The sequence below is a fragment of the Pavona decussata genome, unplaced genomic scaffold (genome assembly GCF_977016875.1).
Source record: "Pavona decussata unplaced genomic scaffold, jaPavDecu1.1 SCAFFOLD_2, whole genome shotgun sequence".
Lineage (NCBI taxonomy): Eukaryota > Metazoa > Cnidaria > Anthozoa > Scleractinia > Agariciidae > Pavona > Pavona decussata.
Window position 1 is genome coordinate 2476018 of NW_028145426.1, and position 19220 is coordinate 2495237.

Here is a 19220-nt window from a genome sequence, read left to right on the forward strand (position 1 = left end):
TGGACGCACGCAACAGTGTACAGTGTGTACAAAGTAGTTACTACTAGCGCTAAAAGTGTCCTTATTACCTCTATTAAAATTGCAAGTGGTGTTTGCAGAAGCTGCTGCAAGGCGCAAGCAATGTAAGCTAGACTTTCGATGTCACAACAGTTCATTAAATGTAAAATAACACTAGCGCCAATAACAAAAAAATTTTTCTTAACGTCATAATCAATGAAGTAAACAAAGAATGTATTCATGCGCACTACCACGTTGGTGTTGGACTCTACTGCTGGTTTTGTTATATTCTGAATGGAAGCGAAGTACATGGAGTATTTTAAAGTTGTTAAAGTTGTAGAGGATGAATCAGATGATGTTGATGTTTGATCTTGAATGAGCTCGGTGTCTGTTGTTTTTTTGCTGTGACGCGTTGTTGGCCCTATTGGCCTTTGATCTTTCCGTTAAAACTCTTTCAATGAACTTTTCCTTAGAATCACTTGCTTAAATATTCAGTCCCATTTCCAAAAGTACTTCTCGTAATAAAATAACTGTCATATCGTCTGGATCTCCTTCCTTCAGTTTCCTAATTTTTCCTAAGTTTTTCCTCTTTTTCTCATCTAACACGTTCACACTCATTTTCCATGAATGCAGGTAACTTTGTCTTGATAAAAGTCATGTCTTGTTTGTCCATACAAAATTTTCCATCTAAAACCTCGCAATGTAACACCCTGACACATTCTTTAGCATTACACCACATATGCGAAGTCAATACAGAACATTTTTGTGGCAGACTTTCAGAAGCAATATCCGAAAGTCCATGAAAAACATCAAGCCTGGTAATTTCACGATGTCCTTGTCAATCACTACTTACGCTATCATGTAACCACCCATCCGACAAAGATCCTGCATCCTTCAATTTCGCACATTCTGCCATTGTTATTTCAGCAGGGGGAATGCAGGTCCACAGGTCACCCACTATGATTTTCACGGGCCCAAACTCCAACATGGCATCGACAAACTCCGTGCCATCCTCAGTCGCTCTTTTTACTCTTTCTGCAGGAGTGCACTTTCGCTCTTCCTCTGTCGGCCTTATGTAGAATGAAAAATATTTCTTCTTAATCAAATTGATAACCGGTAAGACGTTTTCGGAGAGAAGAGTTTTTGCACTTGTTAAAAATAACTTCACCTGTCTACAGTAGTTTCATCTGGTCCCACTGTAGTCTTGGGGCATGTAGTCTGGTCTGGACTGTGAACAGTCTGGGCCAAATCCTTGTTCCTCGTCACTGGGTGGTAAAACCTCAAGGTCTTAACCCTCTTCAATAACTAACTTTGAAAGTAAAGGACGAGAGAAAAAATTGACAGGGAGTTTGGTACTTTGTAGAGAACCTAGTGTGTAGTCTACCTGTGTGCCAGCATAAATTCCTACCTGGTCTGCTGATGGCAAAGGTGAGCTATAAGTAAGGTCTACCACAGGTATGTTCTCAGCTTTCATATTTTTTTGGATTTTATACATATTTTTCTTTTTCAACGCAGAGGTAACTTCTTGTGGAATACTTTGTGATAGCCCAAGCTTGTTACCTTGAGGCGCTTCTTTGCTGGACCGCTACGTATAGAAAGACCTTCTCTGAGGCTGTTGCACATGAGAGATTGATGTATTTTCTTCAGGGCCATTATTCCTTCCTTAAGGTAATCAATATTGTTCACATGGTAGGTGGCATCAGGGACAAGACCTGCTGTTTCTCGTACCTGAGTGCGCAATTTTGCCGCTGATGGGTCTGAATTGATATTTGTATTGGTCTCACGATTCGACTGACAATCACTTCCTTCACTTGAAAGACCATCAGGAATATTTTTGTAGTCGCATGGGCTATCTGTGCTTGGCACATCATGATCCTGAGATGTGGAATCATCTTCGGTCTCTGCTTCATCTATATCCATTGAGTGCACTTCCTCGTCAGATTGTTGCCGAAAGTCCTCCCCTCTCTCCTCAAACCCAATGTTGTCAAGTGTGATGAAAACATTGTTAAGGTAGGTGTATGGCAGACAAGGAAAATCCCACTCCTCGTTTGCATTGAAAACTGCGAAGAAAGACTTGCATGGAAAGTGGGTCTTCAACCATGGCTCGCAGGTGCAACTTGGGATTTCTAGTTTTACGGTGTACTCTATCTTCACATCACCGGAGTTTCTGACCCTGAATTCACCCTGCACCAAATCTACACTATCACATCGCTTCCTCGAAACTCCTCTGCCTGGAACTTGCTGCAAAAAAAGTGCTGTCACCTGATTGCAGACCGCAAAGTCAAGAAAGGCAGTTGTAACATACCCAGTGGATACATCCATGTGCCTAAAAATTAAAATATAAAAAAATCAATAACTTGTAATTTATTTCGTCAGTGAGTTACAAATTACTTTACTATGGTATTGAATATAGAAAAAATAAGCCAGCACAAAGCAGACATGAAGTCCAAGAATTTTATGGATATTATGACTTCCTTACATATTTCAGATTAGTTTTTCACTTGGATCTTGTCACTGGCAAGGATGTACAAGGTAAACAACAACTAAAAGCTGGCAAATCTAATACTGTGGGTTGCTACTTTGCAAGTACTTGCCATACCACAGCATACGTCTAAAGGGAACGGGCTTTAAGATCTGTTACAGTCATATTACTTTTTTTTTTTACAGCGGTGTTGCCAGTATACCTAAACATCAATCGAAACAGCTTGTCATCTTCATCGCTACTTCCATCGGGCAAAATGGGCGCTCCTTTAAAGATGTCAGGACATGTTCTTTGCTGAACAGAGCAAGAGCTTCCTTGACGATAGACGCTGTCTTTGTTCTAAACAAATTAACACAAAATAACATTAAGATTAGTAAAAACAAATAAGATATTTACACGGTAATATAACAATCTGAGTAGAAATCAAAGAGCACCAGGAAGCATTACTGACACGAATGAAATGCACCTTTTGCAATTATTTATTTTTTTTGAAAGATGATCGTATAAATGGAAACAGAACTGGTTCAAGCGGTGAGAAATGCATTTTAAATAATGTTATATCATGGATTTTTTTTAACTGTAATGACAGCACACGTTTCAACTGAAGGCTAGGCGAAGGAGACTACCTTTTGTGCAATAAAGTAGTTTCATATAGCCCACCGCGGAAAACAGTTGGATTATGATTTTTGTGTACCTTTTTGTACTTGATAAACCGCGTGGCAACAGCTGTTTCAATTTGCCTTACGGGAATTGACAAAGCACTTTAACTTTTTTTTACCTTACCTAGCACAACTGCACTTTGCTGCAACATCAGAGTCGGGAAACATTTGCTTGAAAAGGGGACCGGCATGGTCAGCAGCACTCAAAGGTATATTGTGCTCCATCAGGAAACTGGTGAACAGCACTTCTGATTTAATAACCTAAAAGCAAAAGGAGGAAATTGCTATTGAACAATCATTTTAAAACCAAAACTCTCTTATTGAATTCTATCAACTGCTAATTTACGGTTTAGTTTGTTGCACAAGATCGAGGCTTTCGTATAGAGGAATTTGACCGTGCTACAGGGCTCAAAATAATCTTTAGACATTTGCTGGTCATGTTGACTGGCCAAACAAATTTAACTCGGTCATGTCTCGTTTCTGACCGCTCAAAATATTGAAAATAATTTTATTACGGTAATATTGAATAAAAGCAAAAATATCGCCTCGATCGTCTGCTCAGAAACTCGTTTGCTAAGGAGTATAAAAGTTGTGATCAATAAAAGTATCACTGATGTTTGTTACTTGCATTTCCACAGGCAATGGCCTCTGCATTTCATTCAACATAAATCTTTCTAGTTATTTATTTGAAAGCTGTGTATGTGACCGGTCAAAATGACCACCAAACCGAAATTTTGTCCAGGCAAAATTATCATCTTGACCGGACATTGTCCGATGACCGGCCGTTATTTTGAGCCCTGTGCTACGTAGTATATATATTTATATGTAAATAGCTTTTCTCCAAAAGGATCTTGCTTGGATACAAATTGCAATTTGCATTGCCCTTCAGCTTTCTTCATGTTCCCTTCATGGAGTGCACTTGCTATATGGCGCTCAACATCTGCTTTCCCTTGGTGCAGACAGCTAACGTCACGGTTGCATATTACGCAGTAGAAGCAGTGTGGGTCGTTTGATGCCACAATGAAGCTCCACCCTTTTGTTTATAACTTTCGGAAGCCACTGTGGTACCTAGCTGCCCCTTGACCTGCCTTTTTCGTTTTCTCATCAGATGAGATGGGTGTTGCCTGAGGCTTTGCTGAGGGTTGAGGCTTATAATTAGATAATGGGGGAGGAGTGGTTGAAGGCGTAGGCTTGGAGGTTGATGATGGAGGCTTCAAGGTTGATGACGGAGACTTAGAGGTTGATGGTGGAGACTTAGAGGTTGACGTTGGAAGCTTGGAGGTTATAGGTGGAAGGAGGTTGATGGTGAAGACTTGGAGGTTGATGGCGGGGGTGTAGTTGATGGCAAAGGTCTGGAGGTTGATGGCTAAGGTTTGGCCCATGATGGTTGGGGTTTGGTAGTAGGTAATTTCTTTTGCTTAGTCGGAGAGGCAGATCTTACTGGGGTGTCCGTCTTCCGTTTTCCGCCTTTAGATTTGGGAGTAAAACATTTCCCGCTATTGGACGTTGTGATGTCAGCGGGAAGAAGTGGCACAAAATGGTTTGGACCCCATCCCTTCTTTGTTGTATTTGAGCAGTGACTCCACATCAAAGGGATGTATTGGTTACTGGACCTCACGGATGCTGATGGTGTCACATTAATGTTCATGAGGGCTCTATTTGTCCCAGGGTTTTGAACGTCTGGATACACCGATTGCACCGGAAAACCAAGGACATTTCCGTGAGCAAAAATATGCCACATTTGGCAAAGGTACCAGGTCGCATAGTTCTTAGAACTTCGTTCCGGTAGCACGACGAAGGATTCTTTGGAATGAAATGGACTGAGCTTGGGAGCAAATTTTTGACGATATCATTTGTACCCGTTAAACACTGTAAATAACTGTCGTCCAAATAATTCTTTTCATTACATGCCAATTCCAAAATTACCTGCATACGGAGTTCGGTATGATGGTCGTCATTTCCAAATAGGATGATGGAAACCACCCTTAAAAGGCAGTTGCCATCTCCAAAGCACATCACCGGCTTTAGCTCTTGTGGGGCGTCGTCTGGGTACAAGGTTGCTGCCACATTGTCTACCACGAACTGGTTAGTTGCAGCTAAAATGTATAGTGAGGTAAATTTAGGCAAATAATAATAATAATAACACTGTTCTTTTACAATTCATGCCATCAAGTACACTGACAGAGGAAGTCCATCAACACGTTCCTTAAAAGAGAATCTTTTTATTGTTTTTTTTTTCCAATATTAACAGGTATAAAAGATTTTGAACACGAAATCCTTCAGAAAGCCATGATCAAACTGTCTTTCAAAAAAAATCCCATTCTGTGAGCATTAAAAGTAAAAGTAAAACTGTATTGAATCTCCCAGTCAGGGTTTTCAGACCCAACGTACATAAGCATATAAATAATTGATAAGTTTTGAATATCGAATATAATATCTAAGCGTTAAAATCATAATAATTAATAGATAAAAGCATCAATAGGTAACTCTCCTAGCTGACAAGAGATGACTAAAAAAGGAATTCTCTAAGTTTCTTTTTGAAAGTACGTAGGCTGTCTGCAGCAGTGGTGGTACGTGGCATTGAGGTCCAGAGTTTAATTGCTCGAAATAGAAAAGTTCGTAGACCTGAGGCCGATTGAGAAGAGGTAATATTAAGATAGTTCTTATTTCTTGTGTTGAGATCATGAACAGTAGATCTTGTCACAAGACGATCACTCAAGGAACTAGGTGCTAGCACTTTCACTCAAGAAACAATGGCGTATACATGTATCAATGCAATTCTACCAATAATTGCTATCATTAAAATGACTCAATGTTAGCCGAGTAAAAACAGTTTACAGCATTTAAAGGATTCATAATTTGAACATTATAATATTCCTGTCATTTTTTACTTTTTCCGATTTCTTTTCAAAAGGTAAATCATTCTTTCTTGCAACTTGTGCAGACAGCTAAAGAGCGGCGGGAAAAAAAAGGTCACGTGGCGTGGTTATGTCCTGCCATGAGCGCGCGCTTGCGGGAATTTGCAGTTTTGTTGCTCATCCACTATAATTCGCAAAGGATTACATACAGTTTTGTTGGAAAATTAAAAAATAAAGCTTAGTTTTTAAGGTTCAGTTGTAATCGTTTAGAATTTTACTAAAGAAATTAAGTCCCTACCTGGACACCATTCGTAAGGCTGCAGAAAGTCAAACTCAGAGGGGATGTTCACATACTGGATTTCATGGAGAAGCGCTATCCATCCCCACATTGCTTGCATTGCTAAATTGCTTTGGAGGTGAACGAAAAAACTTTTTTTTCTTTCCATCGTTCTCAGCTAGATAATGTTTCTGAAAAATGTGCTACTTCTACAAGACACTATCAAAAGCGTAACTGCAAACGGGTCGAAGAAAGCGAGGATCAAAATGATCGTACTTGAATCACACAAGCACAGTGACAACACGAGACAAGTGACTGACATGTGAAACCTTTTTTTTTGTGTTGTGACACAAAGACAACAGAAAAACGCCGTTTTGTGGGAAATTGAATTGAATTTTTGTTATTAATCATGTTGTAAGGAACAACTCGTCCGGATTTGTGAGTCAGGCATGAGAAATTCTTCTCAATGCGTGAGATCACTCTTCTAAGTCCGCAGGCGTGAGACTCACGCATAATGCATGAGAGTTGGCAGGTATAGTATCTTGTTTATTTTATAATATAGAATACAATACAACTTACCTATAAGGGCCTGGAGAATTACAGGATTTAATGGATGGCGGCCAGCTCCTTTCTTGCTTTTGTTTTCATTGCCCATTGCACAAGATGCAGCCAGGGTCGCCTTTGGAAAGAATGTATCGATTGCAGCATTGATATAGCTTTGCCAACTCTTAAATGCAGAGCAATATGCCCGCTGGTGAGAATACCAGTATATACCTGCTTCCTTCATAACTTCTATCATCTGTAAAATAAAAACAATCCAATATACATGTGTGTAATAAGGCAATCTGAAGAAACAATTTTATACTTCTCCCTCTCCTTCCAGTCAATCTACCTAATATTAACAGATGTTGCTATATGTAAGAAAGAATCATTGCTTCTCATATGTAGAAATGTTACATCTAGACTAAATGCAGCACAGAAAACCGTTAAAAATTACCTGATACTCTTCAGCAAGTGCCTTGTCTACAATGCCAGCTGCTGGTCTATTTTTGATGACCTCCTCGACTGTCTTTGCCTTCACTACAAGACAATATAGAAGAATTTAATTGTGAAGAGGCATATGCACAATTTGATGTTTACCACGAGGGCCACCGAGTTTTTACCTCAATTTTAAGTTCACTAAGGGTTATTAGTTTTCACGGTTTGTACGGCAGTTAAGTTGACTCTTATGAAGGTCCATTGGTGTAAATTGCGAGTTTGTCTCACGGTGCCTCGTGTCGAAATAGACGTTGAAATTTACGGCTGGTTTACATTCGCATCTACAGTAAAAACTCGACCTCAAGCATGGTTTGTCGGTGGATGTGTGGTTTACAAGGATAAATACGGTTTACTTGGTTTTTCTATTGCAACTTTCACGGATAATTACGGGCATGGAAAACGAAAACATGGAATCTACAATGGCTTATGGTGAAGAAGGAATTTTCAAAGGTTATCGTTCGCGTTCGCCTTCAATTGACACGGCTTCGTTTCGCGCCATTTCACCGCTTAACACTCCACCGACGGATGCGGCATCAGAAATACGGCTTCATGATTCAGTTAAGGTTCAAGGTTCACTGAATATGGAGGAGAAATCGACGGAGAATGGTGCCACGGAGTTAGAATCGGGCGCAAGGAAGAAAATTACAACGGATAAAGGTAAACAGTACGAGATACAAAGGTTAAAAGGGCTCTTCGCCACGTGACTAGGCAGATAAACAAAATGAAACCTCTTCTTGTTGATCTTAACAATTTTGAGTTTGTGTCATCTGAAACGGAAGGTTTAAACAATTTACTTGGCAAGCTACAAGTTGCTCAGGATAATTTCCTCGAAGTGTTAGAGAATGAATCAGATATTGCCAGTGCTAATTCATGGTATGAAGTTCATGATGGAGATGTGTTTAAGTTTAAACAGTCTGTCTGTCTGCGAATATTTGTCTAAGGCGAAAGAGCTTCAGTCTGCTGAACTAAATTCGGCTGCTTCTAACAAGTCTCATCGCTCTAGAAAGTCTGATCACTCTGGACGTTCTAATTTGTCTTCACTTTCATCTAATGCGAAATTTATAAGAGCCAAGACTAGGGTTGCAGCTCTAGAAGTTGAGGCAGCTTTTCTGAAGGAAAAACAGGCACTGAAAATGGCCGAGGAACGATTGGAGCTTAGAAGAAGTCTAGCTAAGGCAAAGGAAGAAGAAAGGATTTATGAACAAATGAACAGTGAAGAGTGGGTTTCCACACCTACATGTTTACAGACACAAAAGCTTCCAATATTCCCAGTGTCCAGTCTACTCCCAGCCAACGTTACGAAGGATACAAACATTACCTCCCTGTCAACGCCAGGGTCGGTTGTAACGATGACAACGGCAGCAATGGTGACTAGTTCATCCTCATCAAATGCCATTCCAGCTCTAGAACCTGCTTCAAAGTCTCTTCCAGCACATTCTTCTGGCAATCATGTCTCAGGGCACCAGTACCCTACTCAAGCAAATCTTCTAAGTGGATATACTACAGAGCAAACAGGCCCCATTTACACAAGCCCAATGACAACATGCAGATCAGGAAATTCAGGCTTTGACTTTGAAACCCATGTAGACATTGTGACTCCTGGGTGTGTAGTGAAACCAACTGAAATTCCCACAAGTGCACATCTTTCATCAACTCAACCCCATTTCGTAGACGGGCGTGCAGTTGTATATGCTATCAGAGATCAATCGCAGGGGATCCCACAGACACCCCAACGTGTTTATAGCCCTCGAAGTTGCTCAACAAGTTTGTCTGTTAACCCCTTGGCAGCCCAGAACAATACCTTTCAAGATATTGTAGACATTCAAAGAAAGCAGACGGAATTGTCGCGAATTATGGTTTCCCAGCAAGCAAGGAGCCTTCTTCCATCAAATGAGCCTCCGTTTTACGGTGACGCTATGGAATTTCCCGCATTTATGACTGCCTTTGAGTCTTTGATTGAATCAAAAGTTGAAGATTCCTGTGAAAGGCTGTATTTTCTGGGTCAGTACACCTCTGATAAAGCTAAAGAAGTTATTAATGGTTGTCTTCAGAGAAAATCAGAAGGATCCTACAAAGAAGCCAAGGGACTACTAAAGAGACAGTTTGGAGATCCATTCAAGATTGCAAATGCCCACATCACCAAACTGTCTTCATGGCAACCAATCAGAGCAAACGATGGCTCAGCTCTCCAAAATTTCTCTATTTCTCTGGACCAAGCAAAGTCTGCCATGAAAGGCATGTCTCACATGGACGATTTGAACACAGCTCATGTACTGCGACAGCTTTGGGAAAAGTTACCTAGGCATCTACGAAGCAAATGGACTGAAAGGAACAATAAGACCAAGATTGAAAATGGAAGGATAGCTGACTTTGAGGAATTCTCACAATTTGTCCGCAAACAAGCTGAGCTTGCCACAGATCTTGTATTCTCAGAAGAAAATGTTACCAAACCTCATCATGATGAGAAAGACAAAGGCACTCATGTCAAATTCAGACGAAGGCCACGTAGCAGAGGAAAAGGAACAAGCCTTGCCACGGGATCAAAGCAGGAAGGTAGACAGGAGCAGTCCACGTCGTGTTCCTTATGCAAAAGGCCTCACAACCTAAATGATTGTGAACAGTTTTTAAAGAAAACTCTAACTGAGCAACAGGAATTTGTAGTGGAGAAGAAACTGTGCTTTGGTTGCTTTAGTGATCAGCACATTGCCAAAAACTGCAAGGAGCGGCAGACATGTAAGACTTGCAAAAGGCCACACCCCACATCGCTACACGACTATGATTGGGCGAAGAAGATCAGCAACGACTGATAATCAACCTGGAGCTGAACCTTGGGTTAGCAGCAACCGCACTGCCATCTGTAATGTCACGGAAGCTGGAGATGTACCTATCAACATGGGCATATTACCAGTTCACTTGTTTCACAAGAGTGATCCAGCAAAGAAGGTAAAGGTTTATGCCCTGCTAGACAACGCCAGTGGTGGGACATTTGTGAGTGAGAAGTCAATGAAGGCGCTTGGCATTGAGGGAAATGACACTGACCTTATCCTTACTACGATTCACGGAACGAGCAGTGTTACCACAAAGGCCATTGAAGGATTGGTGGTAGCCAACATTAAAGAAGAGGATGTGATCTTGGACCTACCTAGAACGTTAACGCGGCATGTGATTCCAGCAGACCGCAATGAAATACCTCGACCTGACGTAATCTGCAAGATGTCTCATTTGAAGAAAATCAGTGCAGAGATACCCCCCTACATGGCAGACATCGAAGTGGGTCTGCTTATTGGATTGAATTGCTCAAGCACCAAGAGAAATTGTTTACGGCAAAGATTCAGACCCGTATGCAGTTCTGTCACTCCTCGGATGGTACGTCAACGGGCCCCTCTGTAATCCACAGCTGAGTAGCCAGATTACATGCAACAGAATCAATCTTAGCCCGGAAGATACTATAATTACCCCTCGGGGATATCTAGTCACACAGAGAAAGGTGAAGGAGCGGATAAATCCACAAGCAGTTAGTCAGATGTTCGAGTTGGACTTCTCTGAACGAGAAAAGGGGACAGCAATGTCACGTGAAGACATCAAGTTCTGCGAAATGGTGGAGAGTGGCATCGTTCATCTTGATGACCTGCATTATGAGATGCCCCTCCCATTTAAGCATCAGAACGTTCAGCTCCCTAACAACTATGCACAAGCAGAGAAGCGTCTGACTGGCCTAAAAAGGCATCTGAAGGCCGATGACAGATATTGTGCGGATTACTGCAGTTTTATGGCTGAAATCATCTCCAAAGGATATGCTCGCAAGGTGAATGATGAGTTCAAAGATGAAGTTGGAAGAACCTGGTACCTTCCTCATCATGGGATCTATCATCCGCAGAAGTCGAAAGTACGAGTGGTGTTCGATTGTTCGGCCACATTTGAAGGACAGTCCTTGAATGACAAGCTTCTTCAGGGACCGGATCTTACAAGTAACCTCCTTGGCGTGCTAACCAGATTTCGCCAGGAGAAGTATGCCTTTATGGCGGACATCGAGAAGATGTTCTTTCAAGTGAGAGTTAGAAAGGAAGATCAAAGTTTCCTCAGATTTTTGTGGTGGCCAAATGGAGACTTAGAGAAGAAAGCCAAAGAGTATTGTATGACTGTGCACCTTTTCGGGGCAGTATCGTCTCCTGCATGTGCCAACTATGCACTTCAGCGTACAGCAGACGACGACGAAGACAACTATGGAACTGAGGTAGCCAACACCCTTAGAAGGAACTTCTATGTAGATGATGTCCTAAAATCTGCAAGCACCGAAGACAAAGCTATTGATCTAGCGAAGGACATCAAGGCAGTTTGCAGGAATGGGGGATTTAACTTGACTAAGTTTGTGGGCAACACTGAACGCATCATTAACTCAATTCCTGACGAGCACAGAGCGGAGAATGTGAAGAGCCTTGCACTTGGCCAAGATAAGTTGCCTATTGAAAGAGCACTAGGAGTCATTTGGTGCATCGAATAAGATACCTTCAACTTCAGGATTGAACTTAAGGATAAGCCTTGCACACGTAGAGGCATCCTTTCAACGATTAGTTCCATCTACGACCCCTTAGGTTTCATCGCTCCGGTAGTACTTGTTGGAAAGAAGATATTACAAGACATCTGTCAGTCTAACAGCTGGGATGAACCCGTTGACGATGCAACCAAAAGCAGATGGGAAAAATGGCGGAATGAACTTTGCTTACTTGAAAGTTTAAAAGTGCCAAGAAGTTTCAAACCCGCAGAATTCGGAAAGATTGTGTCGGCACAGCTCCACTGTATGTCCGATGCTTCGACGTGTGGGTACGGACAGTGCTCATATTTGAGACTTGAAGACGAGAGAGGGAAAGTACATATGTCGTTTGTTATGGGAAAGGCCCGAGTAACACCGAAGAAGATAGTCAGTATCCCGAGATTGGAATTGGCTGCTGCCACGATTTCTGTCAATATTGGTGACAAGTTAAAGGATGAATTGGAGTATGAGGACATAAAGGACTACTACTGGACGGACAGTAAAGTCGTCTTAGGCTTCATAAGTAATGAATCTCGTCGTTTTCATACCTACGTAGCTAACAGAGTTCAGCTTATCCACGAGCACACTACTCCTTCACAATGGAACTATGTGGAAACTGGATTGAATACTGCTGATGAAGGGTCGAGAGGTATGTCTCCAAAGGACTTTGTTGAGAAAGCGGCATGGATCACGGGTCCTGACTTCCTGAAAGAACCTGTAAAGAGCTGGCTGAAGGAAGAAACGTATGAAGACCACGTGGATCCAGATTCCCCGGAAGTCAAAAATGTCAAGGTTAACATTAGCACGGTGAAAGAGAGCAGTGATATTGTCAAGAGACTTCGACGATTCTCCAGTTGGTTTAAAGCAAAGATGGCTGTAGCACTTTGCCTGAAATACAAGAGACATCTCAGAGATAGAGTCCTGGCCAAGAGAAAAGTGTCCAGCTGTTTGGCATCTGATGAAGGACCTGCCGGACGTAAGGATGTCAATTCTACACGAGTCAACGTAGCTGACTTAGAAGAAGCAGAAATGGAGATCATAAAGCACCTACAAACAAATGAGTTCCCGTCAGAAATTAAAAGTCTGCAAGACGTTCAAGAGAAAGTCGTCTACGGTAGTCGTAAGTCAGACAAAGAAAAGAAAGCCCTGTTTAGGAAGACAAGTTCTCTCCGCATGTTGGATCCAGTTCTAGACGGTGATGGTGTTATGAGAGTTGGTGGAAGAATACGGAAGGCCAATCTGCCCCCCACTCTAAAGAACCCTGTGATCCTACCAAAGTCAAGCCACATTAGTTCACTGATTATCAGCCATGTTCATGAAAGAACACATCATAGCGGAAGAGGGATAACTTTGAACGAGCTTCGTTCCTGTGGCTATTGGATTGTTCGCGGAAATGCGATGGTCAGACAGTTTATTTCTAAATGTGTAACATGTCGTCACCTTCGAGGGAGCCAAGGAGAACAGAAAAAGGCAGATTTGCCAAAGTCGCGCGTAGAGCCAACGCCACCCTTTACCGATTGTGGGGTCGACTACTTTGGCCCTTGGCACGTCCAATGAGGAAGATCTGTCGTGAAGAGATACAGAGCCCTGTTTACTTGCTTAGCAAGTAGAGCAGTACACATAGAGGTGGCGGATTCTTTGGAAACGGATTCGTTTATAAATGCACTCAGACGTTTCATCTGTAGACGGGGATCGGTCAGGGAAATCCGCTGCGATAGAGGAACGAATTTCATTGGTGCAGAAGCAGAACTCAAGAAAGCTATTGAAAAAATGGATGACCAGGAGATCAAAGCGGAACTCCTTAAGGAAAGCATCGATTGGATTAAAAACCCTGCATCTGCTAGCAATTTTGGTGGTGTCTGGGAAAGACAAATCAGGTCAATCAGAAATGTCATGAATGGTCTCATCAGAGAACATGGTAGTCGTCTGGACGAAGACTCGTTGAGGACTTTCCTTTGCGAAGCCGAATACACGATCAACAACAGACCTCTGACAGTGGAGACCCTCAGCGACCCACATTCTGCACCACCATTATCACCAAGTATGCTGCTTACAGGAAAGACAAGACTTGTGCTGCCCCCGCCAGGAGAATTTAAGAGAGAAGACCTGTACTGCAGAAAGATGTGGCGGCATACACAGCATATGGCTCAAGAATTCTGGTCAAGATGGTGTAAAGAATATCTGCAGCAGTTACAAGCAAGAAACAAGTGGATTCGGCCACGAAGAAATTTTCAGGTTGGAGATGTTGTGTTGTTGAAAGAAAGCCAGTCTCCTAGAAACAGATGGCCCATGGCTAAAGTGGTGGAAACTCACCTCGATGATCAGGGTCAAGTACGGTCGGTAACAGTGTTGACAAGTAATGGATCCAGACTGGAAAGACCTGTTAACAAGCTTGTGCTACTCGTAGAAGCGTGAGAGACCGGGATTCCCCGACGAGGAGCCTGAGGAGCCAGAACTTTGTTAAGAAAGAGATTTACAGTGAAAGAAACTTTAAGCGTTTTCACTAAGCATGGAACATTGACATTGTGTTTGCTAAAGATTAGTTCCTTTTGTAGAAAATGTTGGACATTTTGGGGAGCCATGTTACTGCTGGGCTTCGCGTTTCCCAGCTGGGTTCCCTGCGCAGACATTTAGTTTCGGGCATGCGCATAGGTGGCCTTTAATGTTTACCACGAGGGCCACCGAGTTTTTACCTCAATTTTAAGTTCACTAAGGTTTATTAGTTTTCACGGTTTGTACGGCAGTTAAGTTGACTCTTATGAAGGTCCATCGGTGTAACTGGAATTGCGAGTTTGTCTCACGGTGCCTCGTGTTGAAATAAACGTTGAAATTTACGGCTGGTTTACATTCGCATCTACAGACGCCATAGTGAAAATGTCCTATAGCTGCACATTTATAAGCAACAGTCAGCACTGTCACTCAAACATTCTTATAACTATTCTATTGATGGAGGCTACAGAAATATGCTGAACAAGGGGCATTCCCTGTATACTTTACAGTGCAACGAACTCAACTGGGGCCACCCAACATTGATCAGCCAATCATAGGTCACGTTTACAACAAAGGAGTCTGGCTTTGGTAGTTGGTAAACCAATCAAAAACGAGAACATGTCTTTAAATTTCAAAGTGTCGGTTTTATCGGTGGCCCCGGTTGAGTTTGTTGCACTGTCTGTAAGACAAAACCTCACCTTACCTTTAGTTAAATATATATATTTTTTACAAAGCCTGAATATCAGCTGTTTCCCATCTCTCACCAATCATCTAGAGAGGAGATGACTGATATTCAGGCCATGTTTAATGCAACCAGACCCTGGCTTCTTTTGAAGACTGTGATTTAACAGATACAAGGTCAAACTTCTTATCAGCCATCTCTTTTAATTGAAAGAGAAATTTAAAACTTGGTAGTGGGTAATGAATTATGAAATATGTACAGTCATTTATTTTTACAGTGCAATCTCAGTTATTTGAACTCTCAATGTTTTTCAGCACTCCCAATTCTTCAAGAACAAATAGTTGTTAAAATTCTCTTGGATTTGCTTCAGTCAGTTTTTTGCCTCCTATTTTTTGAACAAAATTAATTTTCACTAGGAAGTGAAAAAAAATTGGTACAGTACTTCCACTGAAGTGATTGTCACATAACATTATTATAAAAATGTTAATATTATATACCGAGTAAATTGTTTTCTTTTACTTACTTTTGATTATCCAATAATAACTGTTAATTTTTTATGGGTTTTGTGACATGCAGTAACCAGTGCTACAGTTTTCTACACCTTATTACATAGTCTGGTATAACTTTTTCATTAACAAGGAAAAACACTAAATATTATTTTCCTTTTCCATTCTGTCCAGGGTTCATGTAAAATCTTTATTTATATGACAATAGTTTAATTCACTGATTGTTTTGGAGAATAAAGTGATATAATGATTTTAATTTGCAAATTACATGTATATTTCAAGCAAAGTATATGTTGTACATAATTTTGTGAATTCAGAAGAGTATTATAATCTGCTGTACATGCACCCAACTCTCTTTAGGCACTCTTGTTCCTTCTATTTTTTTCTCTCGGAAAAACAGGATGATGAAAATTAAAGTAAGGATATTTTTTAGAGAATGCTTATTAAAATTAATGTTATGATACATGGTAGGTATTTTGCTGTGTAAAAATGAATGGGACTTCTCAGATGAGGTGCTATCCATAAACTGGAGTGATGAGGCTGCAGGAATGTAGTGTTTAGCAGTCTAATGACTTCTTAAATTGGGATTTTGCTTGTAAGGACAAAAGGTTAATAGGTTGGAGCAAGGCCTGTTCGTTAATTGAGAAACCAGAGAATAAAATCTGCAGTGTAAATGGTGGTGGAACGAAACCGCTTAGTTGTCTTTTCAGTATTACCTTAGTAAGGAAATGTGGTCCATGAAAGGTAAAGAAAAACTCTCTGATGGATTAAAACCTATGACCCCAAGATTTTTTGATCACTGATGGACCAAAATTAATCTCCTCACTAGGGAAATGCAAAATTTTAGTGGTTTTCTTCCCACACAGAAATTTACACTCCAAGGATAATTCTCTCATTTCTCAGTTGTATAGTCAGTACTGCACAACACAAAATTTCATTATCCCTTAATTGTTATATTATTTCCAACTTTACTCCAAGTTAACTCTCGTGTAGCAAAGTGTAGAAAAACTGCTGGGGATAAGCGGCTCCCATAACTGCCTGATGGATTTTTTTTGGTAAAGATTTTGACAGCGACAGTTGAGGATTTATACACAATTGTTATTTGATTCTATGTCAAACAATTTACTAACTTAATTTAAAACCAGGTACAACTGACTAGGGACTGAAAAAAAAATTTCCGTTGAATAATTAGACTTACGACATTTATTGCATTCAACATGGAAAGAACGCACTCCTTACACAGATTGGAGTTGAGATTGTGTGGGAGAACCAAAGTTGATTGCCATGAATGAAAGGATATTGGGACATACATGTGAATATCTGGCAACCCCTGTAGATTTTGTGGGGGCGGATGACATCATCACCAAATTGGCAAAGGAGAGAACCTACGCTAGGATCAAGGTTATCAAACGCACTCTCTGATCCAGTTTTGATTACCATATATACAAAGTAGCAAAAGGCATTCACAAGTGATTGTTGTTTTGACTTTACAATATCAAGAATAAGAGGCAGCCAATCACTGCAATGGTTTCTCTGAACAAAACAGTATCACTTTGCACTCTCAAAACGATGGAACTAATGTGATTGACAGGAAGTTATGAAAGGTTCATGTTTTCCTATCCCTACCGAAACAAATGGGAAAAATTATACTGCATTCTTAGATTAAGTTAAGAGCAAGAAAGACATCTTGACTCTCTTATAAATCAATATCAGTTGCATGGAACTGACCATTTAGTTTCAGTTTATACAACAACCAAAATAAGCACACAAGAATAGCTATCAACCTGGGAATAACAGAAATTTTTAAAAATGAGCTTTTCAATCTAATTTACTGAATTAATGAGCTACAAGTGCAGTAAGAAAATATAAAAATGGCACAAAGCTAATTTGACTTGAAATATTTCTCCTGTATTCAAACATCTCCAATGTGCATCTCCCTCAAACAGAACCTAAACATAAATAAATTAATCACTCAATTTGACTAGAAAAAGATGAAATTTTAAATATTTTGTAAATCCCTATAACTTACAGCTGTATAATGACTCGTTTTTCAATTGCTCCACGTTGTACCAGTTTGGAACGATCTCCTAGTATTAGTAGACCACATGAATTCATATAACAACACTGACCTACTATTGTCCGTATTAGCTTGCAATTTTAATATTATTTTGATTAAAGATTTCTTTTAGAAAATTGCTCCCTCGTCAGAAAAAAACAACACTACAAACAGTTTAAAGGTGTGTATGCATACATAAAGATTTGAAGTTATCTTACCTCCTTGATTGACGGAGCTGTCGGACCTTATGCCTTCCACCGACACAGCAAAACCCCTTCTACTTTTGACATTTAAGCTTATCACACTAAAACTTTTCCTTCAAATCTGCTGTCAAAACGGAACATTTCCACACAGTTGTGCAGGAAAAATAAGACGAGGCATAGGAAAAATTTGATGCTTCCAAACCTGAAAACTTATGCAGAAATTAAAAAGATCCTTTCTTTTTTATCCACCATCCTAATACAGGAAGATGTCTGAACACTGCTATTTTTGTCCTGTTTTATCCAAATCTCTAGAACGAAGCAAAGACTAGCAAAGACAACTAAATCGCCTCTTCGCTCATACTCAGAGCCCGTGTTACCCTTATCCAGCGCCCGTTCCGCTGGATTAGGGTAATGCGGGCTCTGGGAATGTGATTGCCGCCATTTTTTAAATGAAAAATCTGGGTACTAGGAGTCCAGGATTAGGAATCGGAAGACCTTAGATAACATAGTCTCCTTCGCAGCCGTTATTAGTGTCGTCACGCTACGCTCAGTGGGGAGGAGCGTTGCGTGACGACCCTTATAACGGCTGCAAAGGAGACTATAGAATAACAAGGACTGCAAACCAGATTTCAGAGCCCAGCGCTTTTCGCGAAAACATGGGTTTGGTGGGGTGCCAATTCTCGCGGGCCCTCAAACCTTGTTCCAATCCTTGTTATTTAAGGAGTATGGATTTTCCTAGGAATTTCATTCCCATTCAAAAATGCGCGTGGGCTCTGGGGACGAGATTGGGGTACAAGCGCAAAGATCAACCAATCACCAACCCTTGCTCGGTGAAAGGAAAATTAAGAAAAAATGCCGTCTGTTACAAAAAATCAGCCTTGAATAATTGTGCTCTCTGTATTATCAGGAGCCAATGATCATGGGCTCCTGATATTACATTGTTGATGGGGAGTTTGCAGCATATGCGTTAAAAAAATATATAACTTTAGAGAGGATGAGGAACTACGTCATACGATAAGCAGATTTCTATAAATGCTATCAAAAAAATTGGAGCTCCGCTTTTAGGCTTGGCTAAATATATATATTATTAATTAACACAGTTTAATAACAAATTGATTTGAGCAGGGATGACATCTTGTATATACAATTAGTAAAAATAAAGCTCCAATTATGTGCTGACCTATAAATAGATCAGTTCACGCAAAGAAAAAGAAAAGATACTAAAAACAAGGCATACCTGGCCACACTTGCACTTTCCAGGAAGGCTGCTTTAAATAGCAACGGCCAATGGTACTCCACGCTTGAACAGCTCTCTCCACTGCAAAAGAAGTTCCAGGGCAACAAGAAGTTTGTCTGAGATCTTAAATAGCCCTTTAATAAAAACAAAAATTTATTATTTCAGTATGGAATTTTTAGGATAAATGGGATAATTAAAATTTTG

The 19220-nt window shown here is 40.6% G+C and overlaps 4 protein-coding genes across 4 annotated transcripts; 3 read left to right on the forward strand and 1 right to left on the reverse strand.

Annotated features, from left to right (window-relative positions):
• Positions 1-843: 843 nt before the first annotated feature.
• Positions 844-3329, reverse strand: LOC146489995 (uncharacterized). The gene is made up of 4 exons (XM_085086380.1): positions 3258-3329; positions 2682-2818; positions 1166-2323; positions 844-1067 (listed from the first exon to the last, which is right to left on the reverse strand). The coding sequence occupies exons 1-3, from the start codon at positions 3327-3329 to the stop codon at positions 1504-1506; spliced, it is 1029 nt and encodes a 342-aa protein (XP_084942506.1). The 3' UTR covers positions 844-1067; positions 1166-1503.
• A 7547-nt stretch (positions 3330-10876) lies between these two features.
• Positions 10877-11812, forward strand: LOC146489996 (uncharacterized). The gene has a single exon (XM_085086493.1). It carries the CDS (start codon positions 10877-10879, stop codon positions 11810-11812), a length of 936 nt encoding a protein of 311 aa, XP_084942619.1.
• A 372-nt stretch (positions 11813-12184) lies between these two features.
• LOC146489997 (uncharacterized) lies at positions 12185-13399 on the forward strand. Its single transcript, XM_085086600.1, has one exon. It carries the CDS (start codon positions 12185-12187, stop codon positions 13397-13399), a length of 1215 nt encoding a protein of 404 aa, XP_084942726.1.
• Positions 13400-13612: 213 nt separating this feature from the next.
• On the forward strand, positions 13613-14257 carry LOC146489998 (uncharacterized). The gene has a single exon (XM_085086704.1). The coding sequence runs from the start codon at positions 13613-13615 to the stop codon at positions 14255-14257; it is 645 nt and encodes a 214-aa protein (XP_084942830.1).
• The last annotated feature ends 4963 nt before the right edge of the window (positions 14258-19220 follow it).

Bases quoted from the DNA above. Each gene is read 5' to 3' on its own strand.
- LOC146489997 (XM_085086600.1), top strand. From the start codon at position 12,185: ATGTCGTTTGTTATGGGAAAGGCCCGAGTAACACCGAAGAAGATAGTC.
- LOC146489995 (XM_085086380.1), bottom strand. From the start codon at position 3,329: ATGCCGGTCCCCTTTTCAAGCAAATGTTTCCCGACTCTGATGTTGCAG. The intron at 2,819-3,257 runs GTAAAAAAAAGT...TAATTTGTTTAG, and splicing joins GTGCAGTTGTGCTAGGTAAG to AACAAAGACAGCGTCTATCG. The intron at 2,324-2,681 runs GTATACTGGCAA...TTTAATTTTTAG, and splicing joins CTGTTTCGATTGATGTTTAG to GCACATGGATGTATCCACTG.
- LOC146489998 (XM_085086704.1), top strand. From the start codon at position 13,613: ATGGATGACCAGGAGATCAAAGCGGAACTCCTTAAGGAAAGCATCGAT.
- LOC146489996 (XM_085086493.1), top strand. From the start codon at position 10,877: ATGTCACGTGAAGACATCAAGTTCTGCGAAATGGTGGAGAGTGGCATC.